The following is a 25,248-nucleotide window of genomic DNA, read 5'->3' as shown; positions in this document are numbered from 1 at the left end:
TCACCTCTCTCAAGTTTCTGGATCCCAGTGGGATGGTTGAGCAGCCGTCTGTTTAACCATGTACTTTCTCTCTGACTCAGTTGGGACCTTAAGGTGATGGAAATTCAAGAGCATATCTAAGTGATTTATTATTCAGTGAGAAAGATAAAAGCAGCGGTATTACTGGATCTGCTGTTTTCCTTATTTCTTGTGTAAGATAATCAATGGCACGGAGCGTTTTCTGTTAGCTTTTTTTTCCTTCCTGCTTTCTCTTCCAGGTCAGTCCTCACTGTTTCCAATGGAAGATGGATTCCTGGATGATGGCCGTGGGGATCAGCCTCTTCACAGCGGTCTGGGTTCGCCCCACTGCTTCACTCACCAGAATGGAGAAAGGGTGGAGCGATACTCTCGCAAGGTGTTTGTGGGTGGATTGCCTCCTGACATCGATGAAGGTATGTTTAGAAAGAGCCATTCACAGCGCAGTGCCCAAACTGTGGCACATAGTAGATAACACATAGGTAATGGTTGCTGTTAGTATAATAATAATATTATCTGGCTCCAGGTGTTCAGTTGTGATTGCATTGTTCCCTTGTCCTGTCTGCCTAGTACAGCGTATAAAATTAGTTCTCAAAAGGAAAGGGAGTAGGACTTTGGAAACCAGCTGAAGCAAGTGGTTGGACTAAATCAAAAAGCGTAAACATCATTTGGAAAACTCTAGGTTTCTATTGTGGGAAAATAGCTGCTAACTGCACTGTTGTCTGTGTGTCCTGCCTTGGCTAAATTCAGTTATGCATTTTCCTATTTCCTACCTTTTATGACTGCTGCTTCCCTCATAGCTCAGTTGGTAAAGAATCCACCTGCAATGCAGGAGATCCTGGTTCGATTTTTGGGTTGGGAAGATCCGCTGGAGAAAAGATAGGCTACCCACTCCAGTATTCTTGGGCTTCCATTGTGGCTCAGCTGGTAAAGAATCCACCTGCAATGCAGGAGACCTGGGTTCGATCCCTGGGTTGGAAAGTGCCCTGGGAGAAGCTAAAGGCTACCTACTCCAGTATTTTGGCCTGGAGAATTCCATGGGCTATATAGTGTACAGTTAATTGTTTATAAGTTTAAAATCTTAGATTAATTCTGAATTTTTGAAAAATGTAACTAGAGTTGTAGGGAATCTTAAGGGTTATATCATTTTCTGAATATTTTTTCGTTCATCAAATATTTATGTTTTCTGAATGCTGTGCACTGTTCTTAGGATTATTTAGTAAATAAGATTGTGAAAGAAAGCCCCTGCTCACACAGAGTTGGTATTCTAGTGGGCGAAGGGAGATAAGTGTGAAAATGTTAGAAAATAAGTCCTGAAAAGAAAGCAGGATGATATGATATGCAAAATTTCAGAAGAGACTTGTGAGATTTGTTGGTTAAGTAAATCCTCTTTGCAGATGTGATACTTGAGCTGATGGCTGAATAAGAAGCCAGTCGTGCAAAAAATACAGAGAACTAGTTATCCAGAAGTATTTCATTTAACTGTGGGTCTAAGTGACCCTGACAGAAATCAAAGTAGCAGACCATATAGCAACCATATATCCTTGCTTGCTTTTTTCCCTTATCTATTTTGTCTTGGTTTCCTGAATGGAAATAGAAACGTTATGGAGGATAGAAAGGTTTTCTCTAAAAACCTGTAAGGTCTAATAATGAGGTTTAATAATGTCCCATTTAGATTGAGATTTAATTTACTGTGCCACTACATTTTCCTTAAAATGATCAGTCTTTTGGAAGGTTGACGCAAAATGGCTTCCAAACAGCCAAAGATTGAAATAAACGATTTTTTTTCCTTTTTTTCCTCTTTGATAAAATGTCCTGGAGGAAGCGTGCTGAGATTTCAGGCCAGACAGACTCAGTCTCCATTCTCTCCTCAGAAAGCATATCTTCTGTTCAGAGTGTTCATCTGGGGCTAAACACTTCATCACGATGTTGTCCACTAAGCTCCCAGATGCAGCCTCCTCATTCTCTAGCTGGAATCCTCAGTTTCCTTAGTATTATGAATTCTAGGTTTTATGACCCTTTATAGGTCAAATCCTTAACACTCTTGAGCCCTGGATGGTCTTCAGTGAGGAAACTATATGCTTTATGCAAGAAAAGAAGACTGAATTTTATCTGACCTTGCTTAGGATAGACTTCTTCTCTGGCCTAGATAGCCTGTATCTTTTTGGAAAATTACCAAGAGATCATAAATGAATCATTCCTAAAATTCTTGGCAGCCCAGGTAAATTTGACCACTTTGGCACAGGAAGTGATTTAAACTGAGCAGAATTAATGGGGGTTGTGTTAGTCCTCCTGTATTAGCCTCATACCACATATGTTGATAAGTCAGTAGCAGTTTAGGTGGACAGGCCTTTCTATTAAAATTGAAATGTGAATTTCTGAAAAATACTGTGTTCTGTAGAATTATATGCTAAGAATCACAGAGTTTATGGGGCAGGTGGGGCTAGAGGCAGATCACTTAGAACCTAATGAATTTTGTACCAGAAGCACTAACTAAAAGAGAGCTAATACTTTGAAAAATAACTTGGACAGTTAAGCAAGTAGCTCACTGTACGACCTACTCGAGGCTGCCTCAAGGAATATTGAAAAGCACAAAACCAATAGAGCAGAAATTCTGGCTTGCTAGCTTGGAGGCAGCACAGATGAAAGTGGACCTTTGGGGCCCTGAGGAGTGCAAACTCTTAGGAGGCAGCCCTGAAAGCTTGCAGGGACACCTCTGACTAGAGAGCCTTGCTTGCTGTGCTCACCTTAATTTTCTGTAATAGATCTGAGGGAGTTCCTGCCTGCTGGACGCTTTTTTCTTTCCTGCTGAAGATTATGGTTCTCCTACTAGGCTGGCTCACCTTGCTTAGGAAGAGTCATTTGTGAACCATTATCTCTAGGTTACACTGACATCACTCCCTTATTTAGTGATCTCACAGGGGCTGAATGTAGAAACAGGCATTGTAGCAGTTTATACAGACTACTGCTTCACAAACTGGAGGAGGTGAGGACAGTCCTAGCAGACTGGAATTTCAAAATGTTTCTCATCTCTCTTCTCTGTTCCCCTGTCCCGCCCTACTCCCAGATCTTCTCTGCACATGCTCACCTACTCTTTCTTAGAAGTTCCTTGGAAATTTATTTTCCTGAAGTCTGTTCATTAGTTGTCCAAATATATAGTACAGCATGACTGGTGTCATTTATATTAATAGTAAAATATGATTAAGTCTTCCTTGTCCATCCCATATCCCCTTCCTTTTTCCTTCCTTGTAAGACTCAGAGATGTTGATATCCAAGGAGGATTGTTGGTGAGCAGGAAGAGGGTGCCAAGCGGAGGTGTGTCCTAGACATACACGTGGAGGGGCCTGTGCCGAGGCCACAGCAGCAGTGTGTGTGGGACCAGTAGATCAGGCCAGCCTGGGCTATGTGCAGAGGTAGAGGGCAGAGGAGACTGCCAGGGCAGCTCGCTGAAAGATGGGTTACGTTGAGCAAAAAAATGAGGCCAGTGAGAGCTTGGTTTCTCATAGTGAGAAGGGAATTTACAAACAGGAGAAGGGGAAAGGCTAGAAAATGACATGAGATGTTGAAGTGGACTTACAAGTATCAATATGAACTCAGTTTTATAAATGTACACAGATACAGAAACAATTATAAATATGTCTGTGTATGTTCATGTATTTCCTAGCTTTGTCCTCTGAGAAGACTTAGAAATAATAAATACCCATCAACAATGACTATAGGGAATACCCAAATCTGAGTTTCTAAGTATCGTCTGTCACTGAAAGGATCCAGGATATCTTGGAGGGGAAAAAGGCTGATTCTGGGGCTAGGGCAGAAAAAGAACAAGATGAAAGCCTGGGGTATCTTCTTGGGTCAGATAGTATGGAAGCACTTGAAGAATGATTTGGCAGTTGGGGGGGGGGGCAGGTAAGTCAAAGGATATAGGAACACCCACTGGCCAAATCAGGGACAATTTTGAGGACAAACTGAATAATTGATAGAGAATCAAGTTCTGCTGCTGCTGCTGCTGCTAAGTCGCTTCAGTCGTGTCCGACTCTGTGCGACCCCATAGACAGCAGCCCACCAGGCTCCTCTGTCCCTGGGATTCTCCAGGCAAGAATATTGGAGTGGGTTGCCATTTCCTTCTCCAATGCATGAGAGTGAAAAGTGAAAGTGAAGTCACTCAGTCGTGTCTGACTCTTCGTGACCCCATGGACTGTAGCCTACGAGGCTCCTCCGTCCATGGGATTGTCCAGGCAAGAGTACTGGAGTGGGGTGCCACTTCCTTCTCCAGAATCAGGTTATAGCCCATTGAATAAAATAGGTCCATACTGATATAAATAAATGCATGACTAAATAAATGGAGGCGAGGGGAACACTCTTCCTTATTGAATTATACTAACTAGTACATGTAGAAGGATTGATAGAAATAGATAGCCAGCATTTGGCAGTTATCATTGTGGTAGTTGATATAGGTGGGAATTTTCAGTAAATGCCTGGTCTAATGAGGGCACAGGATATTGATGGTTAACACAGTATTCCCCCACAAAATATTGATCGTATCCAAAGGGAATGGTTTCTTTTTGGTGAGAAATACAGACACTTAGCAACTTGACTAGCAGATCAAGATTAACATACCTTGTGAAGGACAGGATGACATAGCATCATTATGATAGTTTTCCTGGTTGGAATACATAGTTCATGAGGAAACATAGTTGAGAGCCATCCTACAGAAGGAATGACCTGTATATTTTGAAGCTGTCAATTATAGAAAAGGCAGGAAAGAATGAGGAACTATTGTAAACTGAAATAAATAGATACCCTCAGAACATGACATCTAAAATGTAGCATGATACTAGATAGGATTCTGGATCAGAAAGGAAAAAAGAAATATTACTGTGACAGTTAAAAATTTGGATGGAGTCTGTGAATTGGGAGAATGTTGTATCACTGTTGATTTCCTTATTGGAGGAGAGTTGTATGTTGGTACATAAGGGAGTGACCTTGCTTTGAGCAGTTACCAGTAGTTGTATTTTGTGGTACTAGAACATCATATCAGAAAAAGATGGTAGATCATTCGATAGATTCGTGCATCAGTAGAAGGAAAAGAAGGAAGAGGGGGAAGACAAATGCACAAATGTTAACAGTGGGGGAATCCAGATGAAGGAGATGCAGGAGGTCTTGGTGTACTGTTCTTGTAAATAGTAGATTTGAAACTTTTTTCTAAATGATTTCCCAAAATGCTCATAAAAATATTTACATCTGCATTTTTGGTTTGTTGTTCGTTAGATGAGATCACAGCTAGTTTTCGTCGCTTTGGCCCTTTGATTGTGGATTGGCCTCATAAAGCAGAGAGCAAATCCTATTTTCCTCCTAAAGGTAATTTCTCAAGATTCAAATACATGTGTAGTTTATTCTTGTATTTTCTTCATAAATGTTCTCCTTCAGTGTACAACTTTTTCGTTGCTAAACTAATATTTTCCCAAATGTGTCTTTAAAATTTCTACTTAATATATACTTTTAATTCAAATTTGATTTTACTCTAAAAGAGGTTTCATGATAATAACAAATTGAACTTAATGTTGATATTGTCAGACTTTGGGTGAGATTAAGTTTTCGGGGTTTTTGTTTATTTGTTTCATTTTTTCTAACCTTTTCCTTACTTTTATGCTTCCTTTCACTTGAAGAATTATGAAAAAAATGGGAAAAATAAAAGTCTTTCAAAATTGTTTTTATTAGGCTATGCATTCCTGCTGTTTCAAGATGAAAGCTCTGTTCAGGCTCTCATTGATGCATGTATTGAAGAAGATGGAAAACTCTACCTGTGTGTATCAAGTCCCACTATCAAGGACAAGCCAGTAAGTGCAATCTAGTATGAAAATAGCTTCTCATTTTTGCCTCTGTTCATTTTTCCTGAAAAATACCCAGACATCTTAATTTATCTGTTAATTGAAACATTTGTAGGTAGGATCAAAATGAAAAAGTTTTGTTGTCATTTTCCTAACCTTGAGATTCTGTATATTTGTGCACATTATTTTGACATTGAATTTTTGGTTAACTAAAATATTGGTGAATCTTTCTATTAAAAGATGTCACCTAGTATGTATTTGATAAATATAAAGTAGCTGAATTTCCTCTGAATAATAGAACTCAGAATCACAAATATACCTGTCTTTCTCCTTACTCTTTTTGGTCAAGATTTTACCCAATACCATATGCAGCAAGTTACGTTATACAAATAACTTGCTACATATGGTACTCTTGCCAAATATTAATAAAATAAATTATGTATATACATAAATGTCCATTACATATTGTTTCTTTCTAAAAGAGTTTTTATTATAAAATTTAGTCTTTTGGGAAGATCCCCTGGAGGAGGAAATGGCAACCCTCTCCAGTATTCTTGCCTAGAAAATGCCATGGACAGAGGAGCCTGGCAGGCTATTGTCCATGGGGTTACGGATTTGGACATGACTTGAGCACACGCTCACACAGTCTTTAGGAATAGTAGCAATAGCACCTGGCCTATTTTGACAAATCTGGCAAACCACAATCTTTTATCCCTTGACTTATACGTAGTGGTAGGGTCCAGTTCAGGATGAGGCTCCAGTAGGCTTAACTCAAGCAGTAATTTGTGGAGCTCCTCTTAGTGTCTTGGGTTTGTTGCCAGCTTTCAGTGTGGCTAGACTCTTTCTATTTGACTTTTTTGTCCCCCTACTGGTCCCCATAGGTATTTAATTTTGAAAACTTCGGGCCTTGGGACTTGGTTGGTGTACCTGTTGGGAATACCCTGCTGTTAACTCCTTAGCCTTTGGTGTGGGCATTTGTAATGGTTATATAATGCAAACAGTTAAATAAAGGTACTTGATTCTTGGTGTTGAAAAAGGTGAAAGATTTATATGACCTGAAGAGAAACCAGAGTATTGATTAGTTGTAATGGACACACTGAAGTGTTTTATCATAAAACATTTACTGCAGATATCAATATTTTTATTTTGAAATGCTTTACAATGCAATAGATTTGTTAATATTAGGAGTAGTTTGCATTTCCTGGACATAGATTTGGACACACAATCCTAGTTTCTTAGCACTGTATACTAATCAACATAAAATACCATGCTAAATTTAAATTATATGGCTGCTGAGGGGTTGGGTAGGATCAAGGCCCAAATAAGCTGTAAAATAGTTAATTAACTTACAGATAATTAAAGTTGTGTTACTGTTAAGCAGTTTGGTTTATAATAGGCAATTAAATTGAACTTTCTAGCCTTGGTTAGATTACTTTTAAAAATGAAATGAAGGGTTGGGATATGCTTTTAAATCTTTTTTGGTTTTTCCAGTTTTATTGATTTTTAATTATATAAATTACAACTTTGTAAAGTTAAGTATTCTGTAATAATTGTAAACTTCATTTCCACATAAATTGCCTGTGTTGAGACTGAGACATTTTGGTTTGCACACTCCTTAGGTACAGATTCGACCTTGGAATCTCAGTGACAGTGACTTCGTGATGGATGGTTCACAGCCTCTTGACCCACGAAAAACTATATTTGTTGGTGGTGTTCCCCGACCATTGCGAGCTGGTATGATTCAACAGAGCAACAAAAACTCTGTTTATACTTTAGCATAAGAAATATCTTATACAGACTTTTTTAGGATAAATTTTCCGTAATGTCTTAATAGTGAGAGTCCTGGACTCCAAGTGTCTTAGCTTGAATTCATGTGCTCTGTTCCAGTTAATAATAGCTGAGTAATTTTGGACAAATTGATTTCTCTAATTCTCAGTTTGCTCATCTGTCAAATGGAATTATAAGTATGTCCTTTATGTAGAGTTGTTCTGAGGATTAAATGAGGTAACAGATGCCTGGTGCTTAGTGCAGGGTCCCGTCATGCTCATGCTCATTACTCTCATCATCATCCAAGAGAGAAAGCCTTTCTGGGACGGGTTAGGTATCGAGATGTTCACTGTTTGTTCCCATGACCCCATGTGCGCAACAGCTACTTACTGAGCTCTGAAATTTACAACAAGGTTCTCAGCAGTGCATCCTGTTTTTAGAGCAGTACTCACAGAAGAAATTTCATCCTTAACTTCAAATAATATGAGTTTTAATATTATAGGTGAGATGAAGAACATAAAATAAACAAGAATGCCATTTCAAAATTGTAACATTTCATGGAGAATAAGATTCATTTATTATTTCAAATTTCTGTGTGAAATTTGGCAAATAGCTAGACTATAGGGAAAGGTAAAAGGGTTTTAATGGAAATCTTCTCAAAGGACTCCCAGAGAGTCTACCAGTTAGCTTTCTAGTGTTAAATGATTATTAAGCATTACATTGTTAATGGTAAATTTACAGTGGCATCGTGGTATGGAGCAGATAGACTAGGGTAGCAAGTCCAGCACAACCACTTTACTACCCGTGGCCTTGCGCAGGTTGATCGTCCTCTCTGTGCCTCAGTTTCCCCAGGAAATTGCTACCTGCATCATAGGGTTGTTTAGATTATATGTGAACCACTCAGCAGAGTCCCTGTCCTTAGTCACAGTAGACGAAAACGAACACAGCGGACAACTGATTATAATAACTAGTTTCATTGTAATAATTACTATAATGATGGACAGATGAGCTTCTTTTGATGAAACCTTTGGTGAGCCAGATGATGTTTCCTGGCCTCAAATGTCCTCTCTGCTCCTTCCATATGTAGTGGAGCTCGCCATGATAATGGACCGGCTGTATGGAGGCGTGTGCTATGCTGGGATCGATACTGACCCTGAGCTGAAATACCCCAAAGGAGCTGGGCGAGTCGCGTTCTCGAATCAACAGAGTTACATAGCTGCTATCAGTGCCCGCTTCGTGCAGCTGCAGCATGGAGAAATAGATAAACGGGTAAGTCCCGGACTGCCTTCTGCGGAGTTCTCAGAAGGGCCCTCCGTGCCGTGCCCAAGTGCGCAGTGGGTGAGACTTACATGACAGCAAGGTGACAGCTGACGTATGCCCGTTGGATCCACTAGATGCAAGCTCTAGAGCACATCTGAGAGCCTCCTGTGGCCTCCCCTGCCTCTCAGTGTCCTGAGGAGCCTGACAAAGCACTCCAGGCACTTTGCTGAGTCCACTGAATCTTTCCTGAGCTGTCACCTGCATCCATTCATTTGCTCAGTTAGTCATTCAGTAAATATTCACCAGATCCTTCGTACTTCATTATATTAAGTGTATAGACTTGAATGCCTTTGAGATCTCCTCACCTTTTTTTATTAACCTGGGATATCAAGAATACCTCAGCAAGCCCTATTTTCCTATGCACTATGTAACAAATGATTGAATAATTCACTTCAAGGACTGTGTCTAAGAAATAATATTTCATTATAACAAATTAAGTAGAAGAATTCAGAATCTTTCTATTTGTAATCTCTTTTACCACCTGAAATTTGGTGGTAGTTCATTAGAATTATTTTCACACTTTAAATTCCTGTTTGTTGTGTTTATCCTCTGTATCAAAAGGCTGGAGAAAACCTCTGAGATAACTCTTCTGTTTTTTAATGTATTGTATTTGAGACTCTGTGTTCCCTTATGTGTCTTGTTTGCATTCACAAATTTCTTAGCTTTGTGTTTCATGCATTCAACAAATACTTCAGTGCCTAGGGTTTATGTTCTGGTGGATGGAGTGTGGCCTGTGAATCAACTGCTAGTCAGTAAATGGTTTGCTATTGTTTGTGTTAAGGTAGAAATTTACCCTAGAATGTGAATCCACTGCACTAGGAAGCACAGTGTTTAGTTCAGTTGAATTTTTCACAGAAAGACCTTGTTGATGAAGAAAGCAGTGCATTGATTTTCATTCTGGTGTCAGCTCCTTATTTCATGCCAGACTGGTACTTTGGTTAGGGCTGACTGAGATATCCAGCACTCCAAAGCCCTGTGCTCAAAAAAGTCTTTACTGATTGACCGTATTGTGACCTTCTCAATTTAGTATGTAAAAACTATCAGTCACTAGTGGTTTACATGGGAGAAGGAAATGGCAACCCACTCCAGTATTCTTGTCTGGAGAATCCTGTGGACAGAGGAGCCTGGAGGGCTGCTGTCCATAGGGTTGCACAGAGTCAGACACGACTGAAGCGACTGAGCATGCATCCATGCTTTGGAGAAGGGAATGGCAACCCGCTCCAGTATTCTTGCCTGGAGAATCCCAGGTACAGAGGAGCCTGGAGGGCTGCTGTCCATAGGGTCACAAAGAGTCAGATACAACTGAAGCGACTTAGCAGCAGCAGTGGTTTACATTTACTGCTTATGTTCCATTTCATGTATATTCCACAAAAGTGGTAGCTGAAAATTTCTCATCCTAGTGGTCATCATACTGTGAATATGTTAAAGAGAAAGGTATAGATCTGTTAATAAACATGGAGGAAGGGGGCAGGATTAGTTGCTGTACATGTTAACATATCTCCTTGATTTTTATTTACACTAAAAAAATATGTACATTTGAGTAACAGTCTCCCCCACCTCATTGCTTCATTCCATCATCGGTTTAGGAGTTGTAAGGTTAGCCATTAGAAATTCAGACTTATCTTGTATTCTGCTAGGATCTCCAGTTCTTTGGCCAGTGTTCTTGCCACACTGTAGATGCTATGGAATGGCCTTGGGGCCAGAAGCCTAATCTTCTTGTTAGATCTGCTCTTCTGGCCTTCCTTGTCAGAAGTGGATGGCAGCAGTGGTAGTAATAGCCTGGTGTAAGGGAGTTTCAATCGTGAGTCTCTCCAAGACTAAAAATAACCAACTCTTTTTCTCACTGGAGAATTAAGAGCCAGGTTATTTTTAATGCTCGAGAGGCTCAAGTGACAGATCGGCCTATTGAACACTGGAACAGACCCAGTTTTATAAATTTACCTCTGACTTTTAGACTGAAGTAAACCATTCTTCCTGACAAAGAACAAAGCAAGGTTTTAGATTATGAGTACTATGGCTGTGTCTTGTTTTCCTGGAGTTTGAGGTTTGTTATAATACCCAGGATGTGTACACTGTAAATAGAAACCATGACCCAAGCCTTCTTACAGCTCAGAGGCTTATGGTGTAGAAGTCAGGAAGCTTCCCCCTGATTTGTACATTTGTACATTGAAGTGCTATTTTGTGGCTCTGGGAATCTCTTAGTTGGTCCTGTGCAAATTATAATTCCATATATGACAAGAATCCAGATCCACTAATTAAAGTGATGGTTTGTGTCTGTGAAAACTCTCCCGTGGGTTTAACCTTGTAATGTTCTTAAACATTAAGTTGACTTCACTTTTAAATTTATGCTGGAACCTTGTCTTTCATTTGAAAACTCTTTAATTAATAAGACAAAAATATAAAATAATGGGCATAAAAACCTTACTAGTTTCTTAAAAGATGATAATTTAATTTCAGTAAAGGAGTTATTGACCCTTCCTTTTGGACACCTTGGTACAGATTCATTCAGACAGTGGATGGAAATGTACACACACAGTCTGAGTTGTTAGGTCCATTCACTGAGAAGTGTTAAACGCCTTTCTTTTATTTTTGATTTCAGGTGGAAGTTAAGCCATATGTCTTGGATGATCAGCTGTGTGATGAATGTCAGGGGGCCCGTTGTGGGGGGAAATTCGCTCCATTTTTCTGTGCTAATGTTACCTGTCTGCAGTATTACTGTGAATATTGCTGGGCTGCTATTCATTCTCGTGCTGGCAGGGAATTCCACAAGCCCCTGGTGAAGGAAGGCGGTGACCGTCCTCGACATATTTCATTCCGCTGGAACTAAAGGATAACTACAGTGCTCATTTTCAGGCCTCAGAATAAGTGCACTCTTCTGTTAATTCTGCCCCCTTCCTCAACCTCTTCACGCTGGCATGTCCTTTTGTGCAGTCTGTAACTTAACAGTAGTCTAACAGAGAGAATGACCTATAATATAGGTGTTTTGTAGATTCCCGTGTCACTGAAAACAAGATGTATGAACTCCTTTTTTGTATTGCCATCATGTTGCATGGAAGTTTCATTCTCTTGTTTTGCTGGAGACTAAGAGGATCCAAACTTCCTGCAGCATTTTCTTAGAGGAGAGAGAGAAATATTAAAAGAAAAATGAAACAATAGAGTATTTTGGGTTTTTAATTAAATTATTGTTAATATAACAGATAAGAATACTTTTATTAAAATAACCACGTAACAATAACACTATCAGTCTCTCTTGATGCGGGGTTTCCCCCAGGGAAGTGCTTTTGCCTTTCTCTTTCTTTTCTTTCATCTTTTTTGCCTCTCTTTTTTTCCCATTCCCTTTCTGTTCTTTCAATAGCAGTGGAGGAAGTTAACAATTTTTAACAGGAAAGAGCATGTTAAAGCAAACACAAATGCATGAGCAAGATTGAAGCAGCATTATAACTAATTTTAAGGGTTTAGAGGCAGAATATTATTTCATTATGCCTCAAAGTTACTACCACATCAGAAAAAAAAAAGTAGGCAGAGCTAGATTTATTTTCTTTTAAACAGGTTTTTAAATTTAGAATGTAAAAGTTGGGTACATTTATTTCTGAGGGGAGTGCACTTATTTATTTTATTTTTACTTATCTGGTCACAGCCCCAGGAAACCTACCAAAGCTAGAGTTAACGACAACTGGTGGGAAAACTAGCATTTCCTCTCCTAAAGAACAAATGTATAAATTTTATTTTTGATGTTATATATAAACTCTATATCCTAATTTCCTAACACTCATCAGGTGTCAGCCTTTGCTCTCCATTTTGACATTAAAAAAAAGCAAGCAAACAGATCAAGAGATACCTCAAGGATATCATTTTTGATTTTGTGTTAGACTACCATGTGTAGCCAAAACTGGAAGACAAAACCAATATTCAAATTGGCTGCTGATTGGCTTACTTTTAGATTTAAAGTTACTTTGGATATCCTGTAATTTAGTTGTAACATAGAAAATGAAAACAAAAAGTAGTTGCAAAGTGTTTTGCACTGTTGAACTAAGTAACTGTGTAAATCTGTGCAAAGGTACGTATGTTTATCTTACTCTTCCTATAAAATAAAATAACATTACAGTTTCAGAATTTAGCATGGGACATAGTCAGTGTTTGAAGTGCCAACTTCATCAAGTAATGCATGCTTTATTATAAATAAAACTCTAGCTTTTGAAAGGCGTTATTATATGTTGAACAGTATGCTTCAGGGGTAAATTGAAAAATAGTCTCTTGAAGCCCTGGTCATTGGAAGTAACTTTTATTTTAGTGGACATTCTCTTATGAAATGCCCTATCCACCATGAAAAAGATTATTATCATCAGTGTGCAAAACATTAAAAACAAAAATCGAATGGCAATCTTGCTAGTTGTGCTACCTAACAGTACCATCTTGGATCCTTCAAAACCAAAGACTTGCCCTAGCACTGCGGTGGAACCACCTGACTGATGACCCCTACTGATCATGTTTAGGAAAAGCAATCCTTTATTTTTAATCCAGGCTTTAATGAACTGTATACCTGTTAAGTTCCAAAGGTCAAAATGGAGGCATTTGCTGTCTTAACAGTCAGACACAAGAAAGGGAGCTGCTTATTAAAGAATCCCCTGCAAATATTGAAAGCGGTCATGTGAACGGAGGGTGCTCTTGTGTAGCTGGTCAGGGACTTTTTCTTCTTTTCTCCTGAATGACATAATTCTAATTGGAATGTTCATTTGCCACTTTTTATTCTTTTCAATGCTTGTAGGTGGCTTGGGGTGTGCTGTCCGTGCTGTTCCTACTCAGTAAACAGGTGTGATGAGCTAACAAGAAATAACACTGTTTGAGAACTAGCTTTGAATAATAATTTTTCCCTTTGTACATGACCTGCTGAATTTCGGTACAGTGTTTTTGTAGCTAACTTATTTTGTCATGCACATAATGTATATTTGTTATGCACTACTTTTGTATATCTTGTTTTTCCAACAGTGAACATTTTTAGGCACACTTTTCACTGACGGGATATCTCTTTATGCAATACCTCAATTTTTCATATTGCAAAGAGTAGCTTTTTGTACTTTTATTACTGAGAGATCTTCATATACTTCATTTTTTAATATAAATAATTTTAATAAATTTTATTTTCTTATATTCTGCTTTTTATACATTTCAGTGCTCTGCATACATTTTAAATTATGAATGTTGTGCACTGGCAATGCTATTTTAGAGTCTGCAGAGAAGAGAAAGCATGTTGCTTAAACATCCTTCCCCAGCACCAGCTATTGGTGTACCTATAATTTAAGAGATAGTCTATGTAAAGTAACAAATTAATGAAAAAAAATTCGCATGAAAATGACAGATAACACTGTAGTTCCTAAAAAAAAAATTAAATGCATAAGCATAGGGTAGAAATTTAACAAAATTGTCTACAGCTTCTTACTAAGTTTTTAAAATTATTCATAATGCAGACATTTTTGGTGAATGTTTAGCCATTTTTAATATTAATAAATTGATGTTAAGTGTTTGATTCAGAGATGTCTGCTCTTTTAAATTATATATAAAGAAAAAAATAGCCTGCCGTGGGACAGGTGTGTAATGTTAGTATGCATGACTAATGTAAGAAATTGTTATTCTACTAATATTTACTTGTGATTGTGTGACAAGCGTGTTTACAGATTATTTGGTTACACTTCAATTTACAGGGCATAAACAATTATTATCTATTACTCTGAACTTTATTGATTAAATGTCCTTCAGATTACATGGGATTGTAGTTGGGAGTTACCATGTAACTCAAAACATAATTAACATGTAATTAGTTTACAGATTTTAGGGTATCACTTCAATTTACCAAGCATGTAGTTCTAGCGCACTAGCATGGCACCAGCCATGTACTTACAATGTAGTTACAGAGTAATTACATGGTTATTTTTGCAATGTAAAATAAAGTGTTTCTGATTATTTTCTATGTAAAGGAACCCTCTCCCTTCCCCTTCTGGTCCCCACGCTTTGGTATAATATATATACTTCTCCATACACAGACCTCTGCAGAATGCAAAATAAAACTTGCAGTGAATGAATTTAGCATTTTATGAGAGTGCTGTTGGAAAGACTTGATAATTCACCCTTTTTGTTTTGAAGAGTTGAATCTTCTGTTAAAAGGTGATTTAAAACTTGAATGTGATGAATTGTGGCAAGTTAACTTCAAGTTATGTGCAATACTTATTTCAAACTTTTGAAAGATCTTTGCAGTGTAATTCTTTGTTTTTAATTGCAGACATTTAAAAATGTCATTTTCTACTGTTAAGAGTAATCCTCTTTCTTGCTGGTGTTTCTAAAGAAAAGAATCAGAAATCAATCTTTCTACTAATGTAAATTTGAGATTATTTTTAAAAATGGAATAAAAGAGGTTTTGGTCATTTGCTTTATTTTATTATCTTATTTTAAAGCTACTGTGATTGATAGCATTGTAAGAATTGGGACAATATTGTATTCAACTGTTTTATTTTTTATATTTTTAAAATTTAAAGTATAATTAGTTTTTATAATTTTCATCAGATTTTTGTTATATTTTTTGGAAGTGAAACTTTTAGCAAGTGGGTGTCTAGTTTTTACTAATCCCTAATGTTTTTTTTTCCAGTGTATTGCTCATATTATCAGAAGGAAAAGTTATTTAAGTATGTCAGTTAATTGTACTACTTGGCTGAATTTCCATATAGTTTTTACTGTGTATGGGGAGGTTGTAGTATTTATTATAGCATTTTAAATAAGGGTAATTCATTTTTTATTAAAGTCATTTTCACGTTAAGTTCCTATTTTTGTATGTTCTACTCTTAAGTTATATAACACAGTTCCTTTTTTAAAAGAGTTCATTTGTTGAAGTGCTAGTGGAAAATTAATGTTATTAAATAGTTTGCAAATGACTATTTATACCAGTATGCGTATAATTTTTAAATATTTGTAATGTGAGATGTTGAATGAATAAAACTTTTAACTCAGCTTTCTTTTAATATACTTATTTATTTTCAACATAAGTAGATTGTGCTTCCAGGGTTGGGAATATATTAACATTTAAAAAAATATTAGGAATATATTCTTTGGCCAAAACAGAAGAAACTGAAATGAAAAGATGTTGGTCGTATTAAGTGCTCCTGGCAGATGTGCCTTGCTTGTGCAAACACCTAAATGTCAGTGGTTGTTGTCTTTGGCCTGCACAGTTACTTACACGCTGCCCTGCAGAGACCTTTTTATCTGTAGTCTTCAGCATGTGTGTGAGGCCTGAGCCCGCGATCCCAGTGTTCAGTCATCTGCTTAAGGCCAAATGTCCGATGAAAGTAGGGGAACATGTGTTTATTTAATAGGGAAAGTCGGTGTCTGAGAGGTTCACTTTTGAGTCTTTGTCAGTGAAGAACCTTGATTTCTGGCCATGCCAGCAAGAGGATCTGGGTTAACAAGTCTCTCTTGAATTTTAACCCTCCAGTTCCTCCCTATACCCTCACATCACAGGACGTGGCCTCTGGGATTATATTCTTTACAGCATGTGAACTGAAAGTGTTATCTTTGGATTGGTCCATAAATCATGTGGACTACTGAGTACTGTGGTGTGTTAGTCATTTATATGTTAAGACTGCATTTTCAAACTTTTAAGGGTTTTTGTTTTTGTTGTTTAGTCACTGACTCTTTGTGACCCCATGGACTATAGCCCACCAGGCTTCTCTGACCATGGGATTTCCCAGGCAAGAATACTTGAGTGGGTTGCCATTTCCTTCTCCAGGGGGTCTTCCTGACCAAGGGATTGAAACCACATACCTAGAACCTAAACCTAAAATATATCCCATTGTGTAAAATTTAATTTCTACTCCTTCTTACTTTGAGCATAGTATTCTTAAGCCTGGAAGAAGCAGTTCTTGTCCTTAGACAAATGGACTCTGAAGGTCTTTTGCTTCTAAATTGCCTAAATATTCCCAGTATGCAACTCGTTCAACTGTAGGAGTTTCTGATAGTAGTAACCAAACCCAGCAGTGCATAGGACCCCCCAAGAATACTGGGTCACAGCAGCTTTGTCTGACAGTATGCTCAGAGTTCCGTGCCATGCCCGTGAGACAGCCCCAGGGATGCAGGAGAATGTGGGTGATGTTTGGCTGCCACCTCTGCAGTATCCCTGAACTTTCTGGCATGGTTTCAGCACTGTAGGGTAGGGGGGAAGACATAGGTAGATTTAGCTTATTTCAGGAAATACTTATTTTAGGCAAATGCTGTATCAACTATAAGTGATGTAGCAACTATATCTTGAAATAATATATAGGTGCAATACTTCTGCTGTCCTAAGTCACAGAATGGTGACTCTGGAAAGGGTGTGCAAGGTTATAAGGGTTGTATTTTCTTATTTTATTCACTGGTCACTTACCTAAATCCAACCAACAAGAAAAGCTCTATTCCATTCTTAACTGTCCTTAACAACGAAGTCATTTCATAACTTCTTTGGTAACAGGTTTGTATTCACACCCAGTTCAGAAGGAAAATAAGTCATTTTGTTAGGAATTTTTTTTTTCAAGTTTGAGAAATACTTAAAAGTTGGCTCAAAAGTCTGGGAAAGTAAATCCCTGATTTTAAAAATTAAGGAGCATTGAAGATGTCAATGAAGAGAGTCAGACACACTTAAGGGATTATTTTTCTGAAGTATGTACTGATAGAATAATAAACAAACTTTTAATATTTGTTTCCCAATAGTCCTTACTGTGAGAAAAGGACAACAACAACAAAAAATTCTGTCATTAAATTAGCTTAGAAAGTAAAGCATCCTGTTTCTTAGAAAATAGGCAATTGGGTTGGCTTTGAGAAATTCTGCAGTGAAGAAAACCTATTTGCTTTGTTTCAAATGTTTTTTCCCCAAAATTGCTCAGACTGTGGAACACTGTCTCCAGGTAAAACAGGATCTCCTGGCACTGGGGTATTTTGGGGTACCCTGCTTTACGTGTTAGTATGTTTGCTGGCGTCAGCCTTTGTTCCTGCCCTGGCCGAGTCTTATCCTTGGCTGTCACCTCGTTCTGCGTTGAACTTAACTGGGATTCGATGTACTTGCCTAACTTCTAACCCCTGTCCGATTCCCAGTTCCTCCCCTCCTCCCTCTGTTCCCACCCCAGGGGAAAAAGAGATTAGTCTGCATGAACTGTCAGCTTGCAAAGCTATTTTGATTATACTCTCTGGCTCAGATCAAGCCTTATGGCTCATGAGTGCCACAAATACCGTGTCACCCACAAAACCTGTGCTCTGAATTGGTCTTCTGTGGGATGCTGTCTATCTTTCTGGGAATGCCTATCACTTCTCTCCTTCAAAAATGTCCTTTGCCAACTTCCCTCAGTACACAGTCCCACCCCATGCTCAGAATAGGGACCACAAGCTTCAGATAAAGGCGAAATCAGAACATGCACATTTGTGCCCCACTATGAACTCCTTATCTGGCAGCACTCATTCAGCCTCTTTTATTAGAGAACATTTTGTTTTGGCATGCCTGAGTCTTTTTTGGTGATTTTTAACTTCGAATCTTTTTCTAGTCAAATCAGGTGTCATTGTTGGCAGGCTGGGGGGAAAAAAAAGTGTCACTGTGATTCATTATGGTGACCAGAGTTGGAAAAGTACAGTTTGTCTCAAAGAAGTTAAAAATGAACAGCAGCATCAAAATCCAGTGTGTGCCCAAACACACAGTATTTTCTATTGCATACAATCTGACTAAGTGTCAGTAAAAACCTGCTTGTGGATAGGTGGGAGGTAGAGTGTGGTGAGTCAGTGAATACAGTGCCAGAAATTCAGCCTCCGCTTGCTTCATCCTTTTCACTGGAGTTCTATTTCAGTAAGCAGGGCTTTAACACCATCAAAATGTCAATGCAGTCAAGCAGATGTCACCATTTTTAAAGAGACTATTTTCAACATTTCTCTAACCCCACCCCCAACACCAAAAGACGCAAGAAAAGAACCAAACATATCCATGAAGGATCCCCACTAAACTCAAGCGCCTTTAACTTGTTACCAGGAAGAGAACTGGCAGTGATATGTCTCTGAAGCAGTATAAGGTTTTAGACAGAATCCAGGAAAGACCTGAGTCCTCTTATTTGACCGAATTGAGGCATAATTCACCTCTCATTGGAGGGAAAAGCCAGGCGGCCCTCTGTGTGTCTTAACTGCAGGGGTGGGGAATGGATGTGGAATGGCTTCATGACTGCAACGATGGCGGTTGGTTCTGGGAAGAGGAAACGAGCAATTGCTCATCAATTGTGATGGGTCAGGCACTTACATACGTCGGCAGGTTACACACTTCCACTCCTCGCCCATGAGGTACTGAACAAAATACTGAAAACTCTGTCCCGTAACGGTTGGGTGACCTAGAAGCTTACACAGCTAGTGCGTGGTAAAGCCTGGGCTCCAATTCCCACCTACCACATCCCCAGTTCTTCCCCTATAACCCTCATCTGGTCCCATCATTTCATGGCAAATAGATGGGAAAACAATGGAAACAGTGGCAGACTATTTTGGGGGGCTCCAAAATCACTGCAGATGGTGACTACAGCCATGAAATTAAAAGATGCTTGCTGCTTGGAAGAAAAACTATGACCAACCTAGACAGCATATTAAAAAGCAGAGACATTACTTTACCAACAAAGGTCTGTCTAGTCAAAGCTATGGTTTTTCCAATAGTCATGTATGGATGTGAGTTACGACTATAAAGAAAGCTGAGCACCAAAGAATAGATGCTTTTGAACTGTGGTGTTGGAGAAGACTCTTGAGAGTCCCTTGGACTGCAAGGAGATCAAATCAGTCAATCTTAAAGGAAATCAGTCTTGAAATATTCATTGGAAGACTGATGCTAAAGCTGAAGCTCCAATGCTTTGGCCACATGATGTGGAAGAACTGGCTCCTTAGAAAAGACCCTGATGCTGGGAAAGATTGAAGGCAGGAGGAGAAGGGGCCAATAGAGGATGACGAAATTGTTGGATGGTATCACCGACTCAATGGACATGAGTTTGAGCAAGCTCCAGGAGTTGGTGATGGACAGGGAAGCCTGGCATGCTGCAGTCCATGGGGTCACAAAGAGTTGGACACGACTGAGTGACTGAATTGAACCCTCATTGCTCCTAGAATAGCGATGGACAGAATTTTTTTATTTGTTCTTAAGACAAAAAAATTCATTCCTAAACATAATCTGGGTGCAAGCTGCCATATTTGAAAGTATAGAGGGAGGATGATTAAGCAGTTCTCTAGAGCGAAGGTGAGTTTTGATTGTGAACCCAGACATGAGGCCGCTTGCTCCTCAAGAACTAGTTCTTGGTTTAAGGATTTTCTTAGGTCATATAGGTGGGTAGCAGAGGCCAGGGAAGGAAGCCAAATATTTTCTGTCAAGCCTGGGTGACTCCCATTCACCTGTACAATTCTTGCCTGCCCCACTGGCCTTCCTTAAAAGTGTCTCTGTGATTCAGCAGTCAGACTGGGTTATACATTTCCAGGAGTAGGGGCAAAGGAATTGAAACCTTGTCATTTCTTTTACGTCAAAGAACTCCAGATTCCTTAGTGCATATCTTTTCTCTTTGACTTCACTACCAGAAAAAGACACATATCAGTTTGAGGGCAGGAAACAAAGAAAAAGGAAGGACATTTTCTCTAGCGCAGTGAACCCCCAATCTCAGAAACACAAGCAATCCACAGCTGTGAGAGTAAGAGTCATGGTACCGATAACAACATCTACTAACACAGATGGAGTGCTCACCAGGTGCAGGCACTGTGCCTCTCTGCCTGCCCCCACCGCCCGATGAGGCAGGTACTGTTGGCATGCTCATTTTAAAGGTGGTCAACACTCATAAAGGTTCATTGGTTTGCAAAGTTAGGGTTCACACACAGGTGCTGTTTCACTTTACCCCCTGTAAGTTTCTAACAAGAAAAATTTTATTAAACCTTTATCCTCCAACCCTCCCCACTGCATTAACTAAGAAGTCACCAAGAAGTTATACTAAAAGGATACATCAGTTCAGTCACTCAGTTGTGTCCAACTCTGCGACCCCATGGACTGCAGCATGCCAGGCTTCCCTGTCCATCACCAACACCTGGAGCTTGCTCAAACTCATGGCCATTGAGTCGGTGATACCATCCAACCATCTCATCCTCTGTCATCCCCTTCTCCTGCCCTCAATCTTTCCCAGCATCAGGATATTTTCCAATGAGTCAGTTCTTCCACCTCAGATAGCCAAAGTATTGGAGCTTCAGCTTCAGCATCAGTCCTTACTATCAAAAAAATTCATTTTGTTTGACAGGGATGTCTTTAACAATAAAGTGATGGCTATTCTTTGTGGTTATTATGTTGTCTGCTAAATTGTCATGAGCCTAAGAAGTGGTCCAACCAATCCTGATCACATGGGTGCTAAGGAAGGATCTCTAGTTAGCTGGCTGGCTGGATGGATTCAATGGGTAGATGGATGGAGGGGCACATGGATGAATAGATGAAGGATGAATGGATAAATGGATAGGTAAGTACGCAGACAGACAAACACAGATTAAATATACTTGTATATATTTATAAATCATTTTTTAAAATTCAAAGAAAATCCCACCAAAATGAAAGGGTTTTACTTCTTTCTATAAAGCTATAATTGAACACATTCTATATAGAAATCAAGCCTCTTTGTGAATCTTTTCCTTTGAGACTCTGCACCATCTCTGTCATCAGAACCAAAATAGTATTGAAAATCCAAAGGAGAGAGGGAGAGGCTTTCTTACTGCTGTCTCCTGTCAAATTTCAAAACAGCACTTGAATATTTTGCTTCTGGGCCAAGATGTCAGAATCGTTAAAATAGATTTCTACTGAGAATTTATGTTCCATATATATATATGTATGTGTGTGTATATATATATACATATATATATATATATATATATGTAAAGAAAGAAGAAATGTTTGCCATTTTTAGAGCACCAGAGCTGTGGAATGCAGGGCTTTGATCATCGCTGCAGCCTGAACAGCTGTTCCTGAACAGATGTGATGCTATGGAGCCTGGAAGAATCAACTTAGAATTCTGGAACATAGATTTGCAAAAAGGTCCTTCTGAGGGAGACATTAGGCAATAGTCAAATACAGTCATCAGCAACTTCCTTTTTACTTGCCACCCAAAGTCTTCAAATCTAACAAAGACCAAATGCAAAATTCTGCAATTGGAATGGATGCAAATAGGGACTCAAATTTACTGCCCTGAAATGTCCCACTTCAAACAGGATCAGCAGCCCCTACAAGGGGCAGCAGAAGGTGGTGGGGAAGAGGGTACGTGAAGGGGCGCATGCAGGGAATGGAAAGGACAGGAAGAGAAGGACAGCAGAATTCAGCTGTCAAGTGCAATTTAGTGTCCAGAAGCCAATGGTACTTCCCTCAACACACACCACACCCTAACCAGGATGTAGCCTCCCACACTCCTGTTGAAAATCTCATCTCTCTTTCTCCTAGGGTGAGGCAATTTTGTAGTGTAGTCACCCATAAAGGGGGGAAATTGGAAACTTGTTTGGCTTTCCTTATACTTGTTTTCCTCGATGGCTCAGCGAGTAAAGAATCCGCTTGCAATGCAGGAGACACAGGAGGCTTGGGTTCAATCCCTGGGTTGGGAAGATCCCCTGGAGGAGGAGACTTCCCTGTAGCTCAAACGGTAAAGAATCTGCCCGTGAGGCAGGAGACTAGGGTTTGATCCCTGGGTTGGGGAGTTCCTCTGGAGAAGGGAATAGCAATCCACTCCAGTATTTTTGCCTGAAGGATTCAATGGACAAAGAAGCCTGGTGGGTTACAGTCCATGGGGTCCTAAAGAGTCGGCCACGACTGAGCAACTTACACAATCCACACAGTGCTGGAGGAGGAGACAGCAACCTACCCCAGTATTCTTGCCTGAAACTCCCATGGACAGAGGAGCCTGGCAGACTACAGCCCTCAGGCTCACAGAAAGTCAGACATGACTCAGTGAGGAACAGTGCACGCATACTTGTTTTATATCATTGTATTTTCTTCTTTAAATTATTAATACACATGGAGAGTGGAGTGCCGTAATTCTCAAAAGTTGGGGTTATACATGTCTGTTTCTGGTAAGAGTTACTGCCGTGTTATCACAGAGTAAGTACTCAATGCATTTACCTGTTATTAGTAGCAACATAATGATGTATGATTAGTAGTATCATAATAATGACTATCTACACTGTTACAGATTGCAGGACCCTGTGCTGGGTGGGAGGCAGGAGTGGGCGGCAGGGTCACTGGCAGCAGGGGGAACCCTCTGATGCTGCCTTCCCACCTCCTGCTTAGTCTCACATTTCCACCGGATCTAGACTGGCAGAGTTGCCATGGTGACAGAGAAAGCAGAGACTCCAGGCCCAGCACCGCATCGCCTTGTTCCTGCTTTCTTCCTCCTACGGGGTGGGGGTTGGGGAATCCATACACTGTAGCAGAGGAGCTGAGCCTCCGCTACCAAGGTGAGCAGAACTCCAAGGGGCCATGAGCTGGGACTTGTTTTCTGGAATCTTCCACTTTAGGGAAAGAAGCAGGAAAAGAGGAGTGGGAGCTTGAAAGTAGGCCTTTTGTCTCCCAGCTGACCACTCCATTATCCTGCCTTTGAGGAAATATGATTTTCAGTTCCTCAATTATTTCCGTTTTGCCCTCACGAATAGCAAATTTCAGGCAAATGTGACCCAGGCACGGTGTGGGATAGTAGAGGCCGCTTGGGATCCGTGGGGTTAAGAGTGTGGCTCTGGGGTGAGACCCTCTTCCCCCACCGCCCAGGATTTCTGTCCCTTTGCCACGCCTGGCTGAGTGATTTCAGCCACACTAGGAAACCTCTGAGTATTGGTCATCTCATCCATTGGAAGGGGCAAATAATAATGTCTCCATCATTAGGTTGAGATGAGGATTAAATGAGGCAATCATGAAAAAAAAAAGAAACCCACAAACTATAAACATTGGTGACTCTTATTATCATGACCATTATTATCCTAGGTCCTGACATTGTGGCCAGTCCGTTCCCCTCTGTGATATTACACCCAACCCCACCCATCTCTGGTCAGAGGGGCAGTGATCCTCAGCTCCGATGACTGGATCAGGTGCTGTGAAAGTCTAGTGCTTTGCCCGATGCGGCTAGAGTACAGCAGAAATCTGGCTTCGCCAAGCCTTGATAAAACCCTCCAACAGCTCCCCAAGGCCCTGGAAATAAAATCAACATGTTTTCCCAGGTGTGGGTGACCTGAATGATCTAGCCTTGCTCCCACCCCAACTTCCTCTCCTAACCCTTCTCCATCAAACCTTCCCGGCACAAGACAGACCTCTCTCTTTCCTCCAGTGCAAGCCACTTTTCATGGGCAAGGTCTTCCCACTCCTTTTTACCTCCAATAAGAAATCATCTGCCTGCCCTGCTCCACCCTCTCCACCCTCAACTCAGAACAGAACTGGCTCTTTCTTCACCCTTTGGGGCTTAGATTAAACATCACCTCCTCTAAGATAAATTCCTGAGTCATTCTTTCTAAACGCCCTCTGTTCCTGCACTCACCGTCATCACACTTGATTTGTTATCAGAAGCTCTTCTTCTGACTGGCATTTATTACAGTGTCTAATTATCGCGATATATAATTTGTGTACCTGCTTTTTTAGGTGAGGCAGACAAGTGCTGCCTGAATCCTATTTGTGTCCTCAGGACTTGTCATGTGCCTTGCACACCATAAGTGCTTATTAAATGTTTGCCGAATGGGTGACTCACAGGATCCTGACGTTCGTTCTCTTTTCAAGACCAGCTCTCAAAACTGCCACTAAGAGGACGGCTGGGCTGCAGTGGGGCCTCAAGGCTCAGGTATTTCCCAGGCAAGATAGAGATGGGAATGCTTGATAAAGGCAGCTCAGAGTCCTCAAATGCCAGTGGGTGCCAGGTTCACCTGGGGATATTGTTCAAATGCGGGTTTTAGTTTTGCCCCGAGAGAGCCCGAGATTGCATTTCTAACAAGCTTCTCCGAACATGCTGGAGAAGGCAGAACCTAGTCCCTGTGGAAACCTTGGAGAAACAAGAGTGGGTGCTGGGAGAAGAGAGTCTGACTGGGTTGTGGGTGCAGCTCCCGGACTGGAAGTGGGGGCACCCAGGACCTGGAAGGGAGGGTGGAGGACGAGAGAGACCTGGCCTCCTCTGATGCCGGAACAGACCGGTCAGATACAGTGAGAGGAGGGGAGCAGCTGTGTCTCAGAATCTGCCTTAGCCCCAGAGAGAGAATGCTATCCATAAGTTTGCTCATTCAATAATTATTTTCATATTATTTATTCTAAGGATAC

At 40.1% G+C, this 25,248-nt stretch overlaps 1 protein-coding gene across 3 annotated transcripts in view; it reads left to right on the top strand.

Moving 5' to 3' along the window:
• CPEB4 (cytoplasmic polyadenylation element binding protein 4) overlaps positions 1 to 15,926 on the top strand; it is a 68,568-nt gene extending 52,642 nt beyond the window's left edge. For all 3 annotated transcript variants that reach the window (XM_020897909.2, XM_020897903.2, XM_020897895.2), the window contains 6 exons: positions 258 to 431; positions 5,284 to 5,373; positions 5,734 to 5,852; positions 7,463 to 7,577; positions 8,698 to 8,879; positions 11,530 to 15,926. In XM_020897909.2, coding sequence (XP_020753568.2) covers positions 258 to 431; positions 5,284 to 5,373; positions 5,734 to 5,852; positions 7,463 to 7,577; positions 8,698 to 8,879; positions 11,530 to 11,757 — 908 coding nt within the window. In that variant the 3' untranslated portion in view covers positions 11,758 to 15,926. The remainder of the gene's footprint in view (positions 1 to 257; positions 432 to 5,283; positions 5,374 to 5,733; positions 5,853 to 7,462; positions 7,578 to 8,697; positions 8,880 to 11,529) is intronic.
• Positions 15,927 to 25,248: the final 9,322 nt, after the last annotated feature.

Source organism: Odocoileus virginianus, chromosome 14 (assembly GCF_023699985.2).
Source record: "Odocoileus virginianus isolate 20LAN1187 ecotype Illinois chromosome 14, Ovbor_1.2, whole genome shotgun sequence".
In the NCBI taxonomy this organism is placed as follows: Eukaryota; Metazoa; Chordata; class Mammalia; order Artiodactyla; family Cervidae; genus Odocoileus; species Odocoileus virginianus.
Note: the sequence above shows the minus strand (reverse complement) of the source record. Positions and strands in the feature narration are given on the sequence as shown.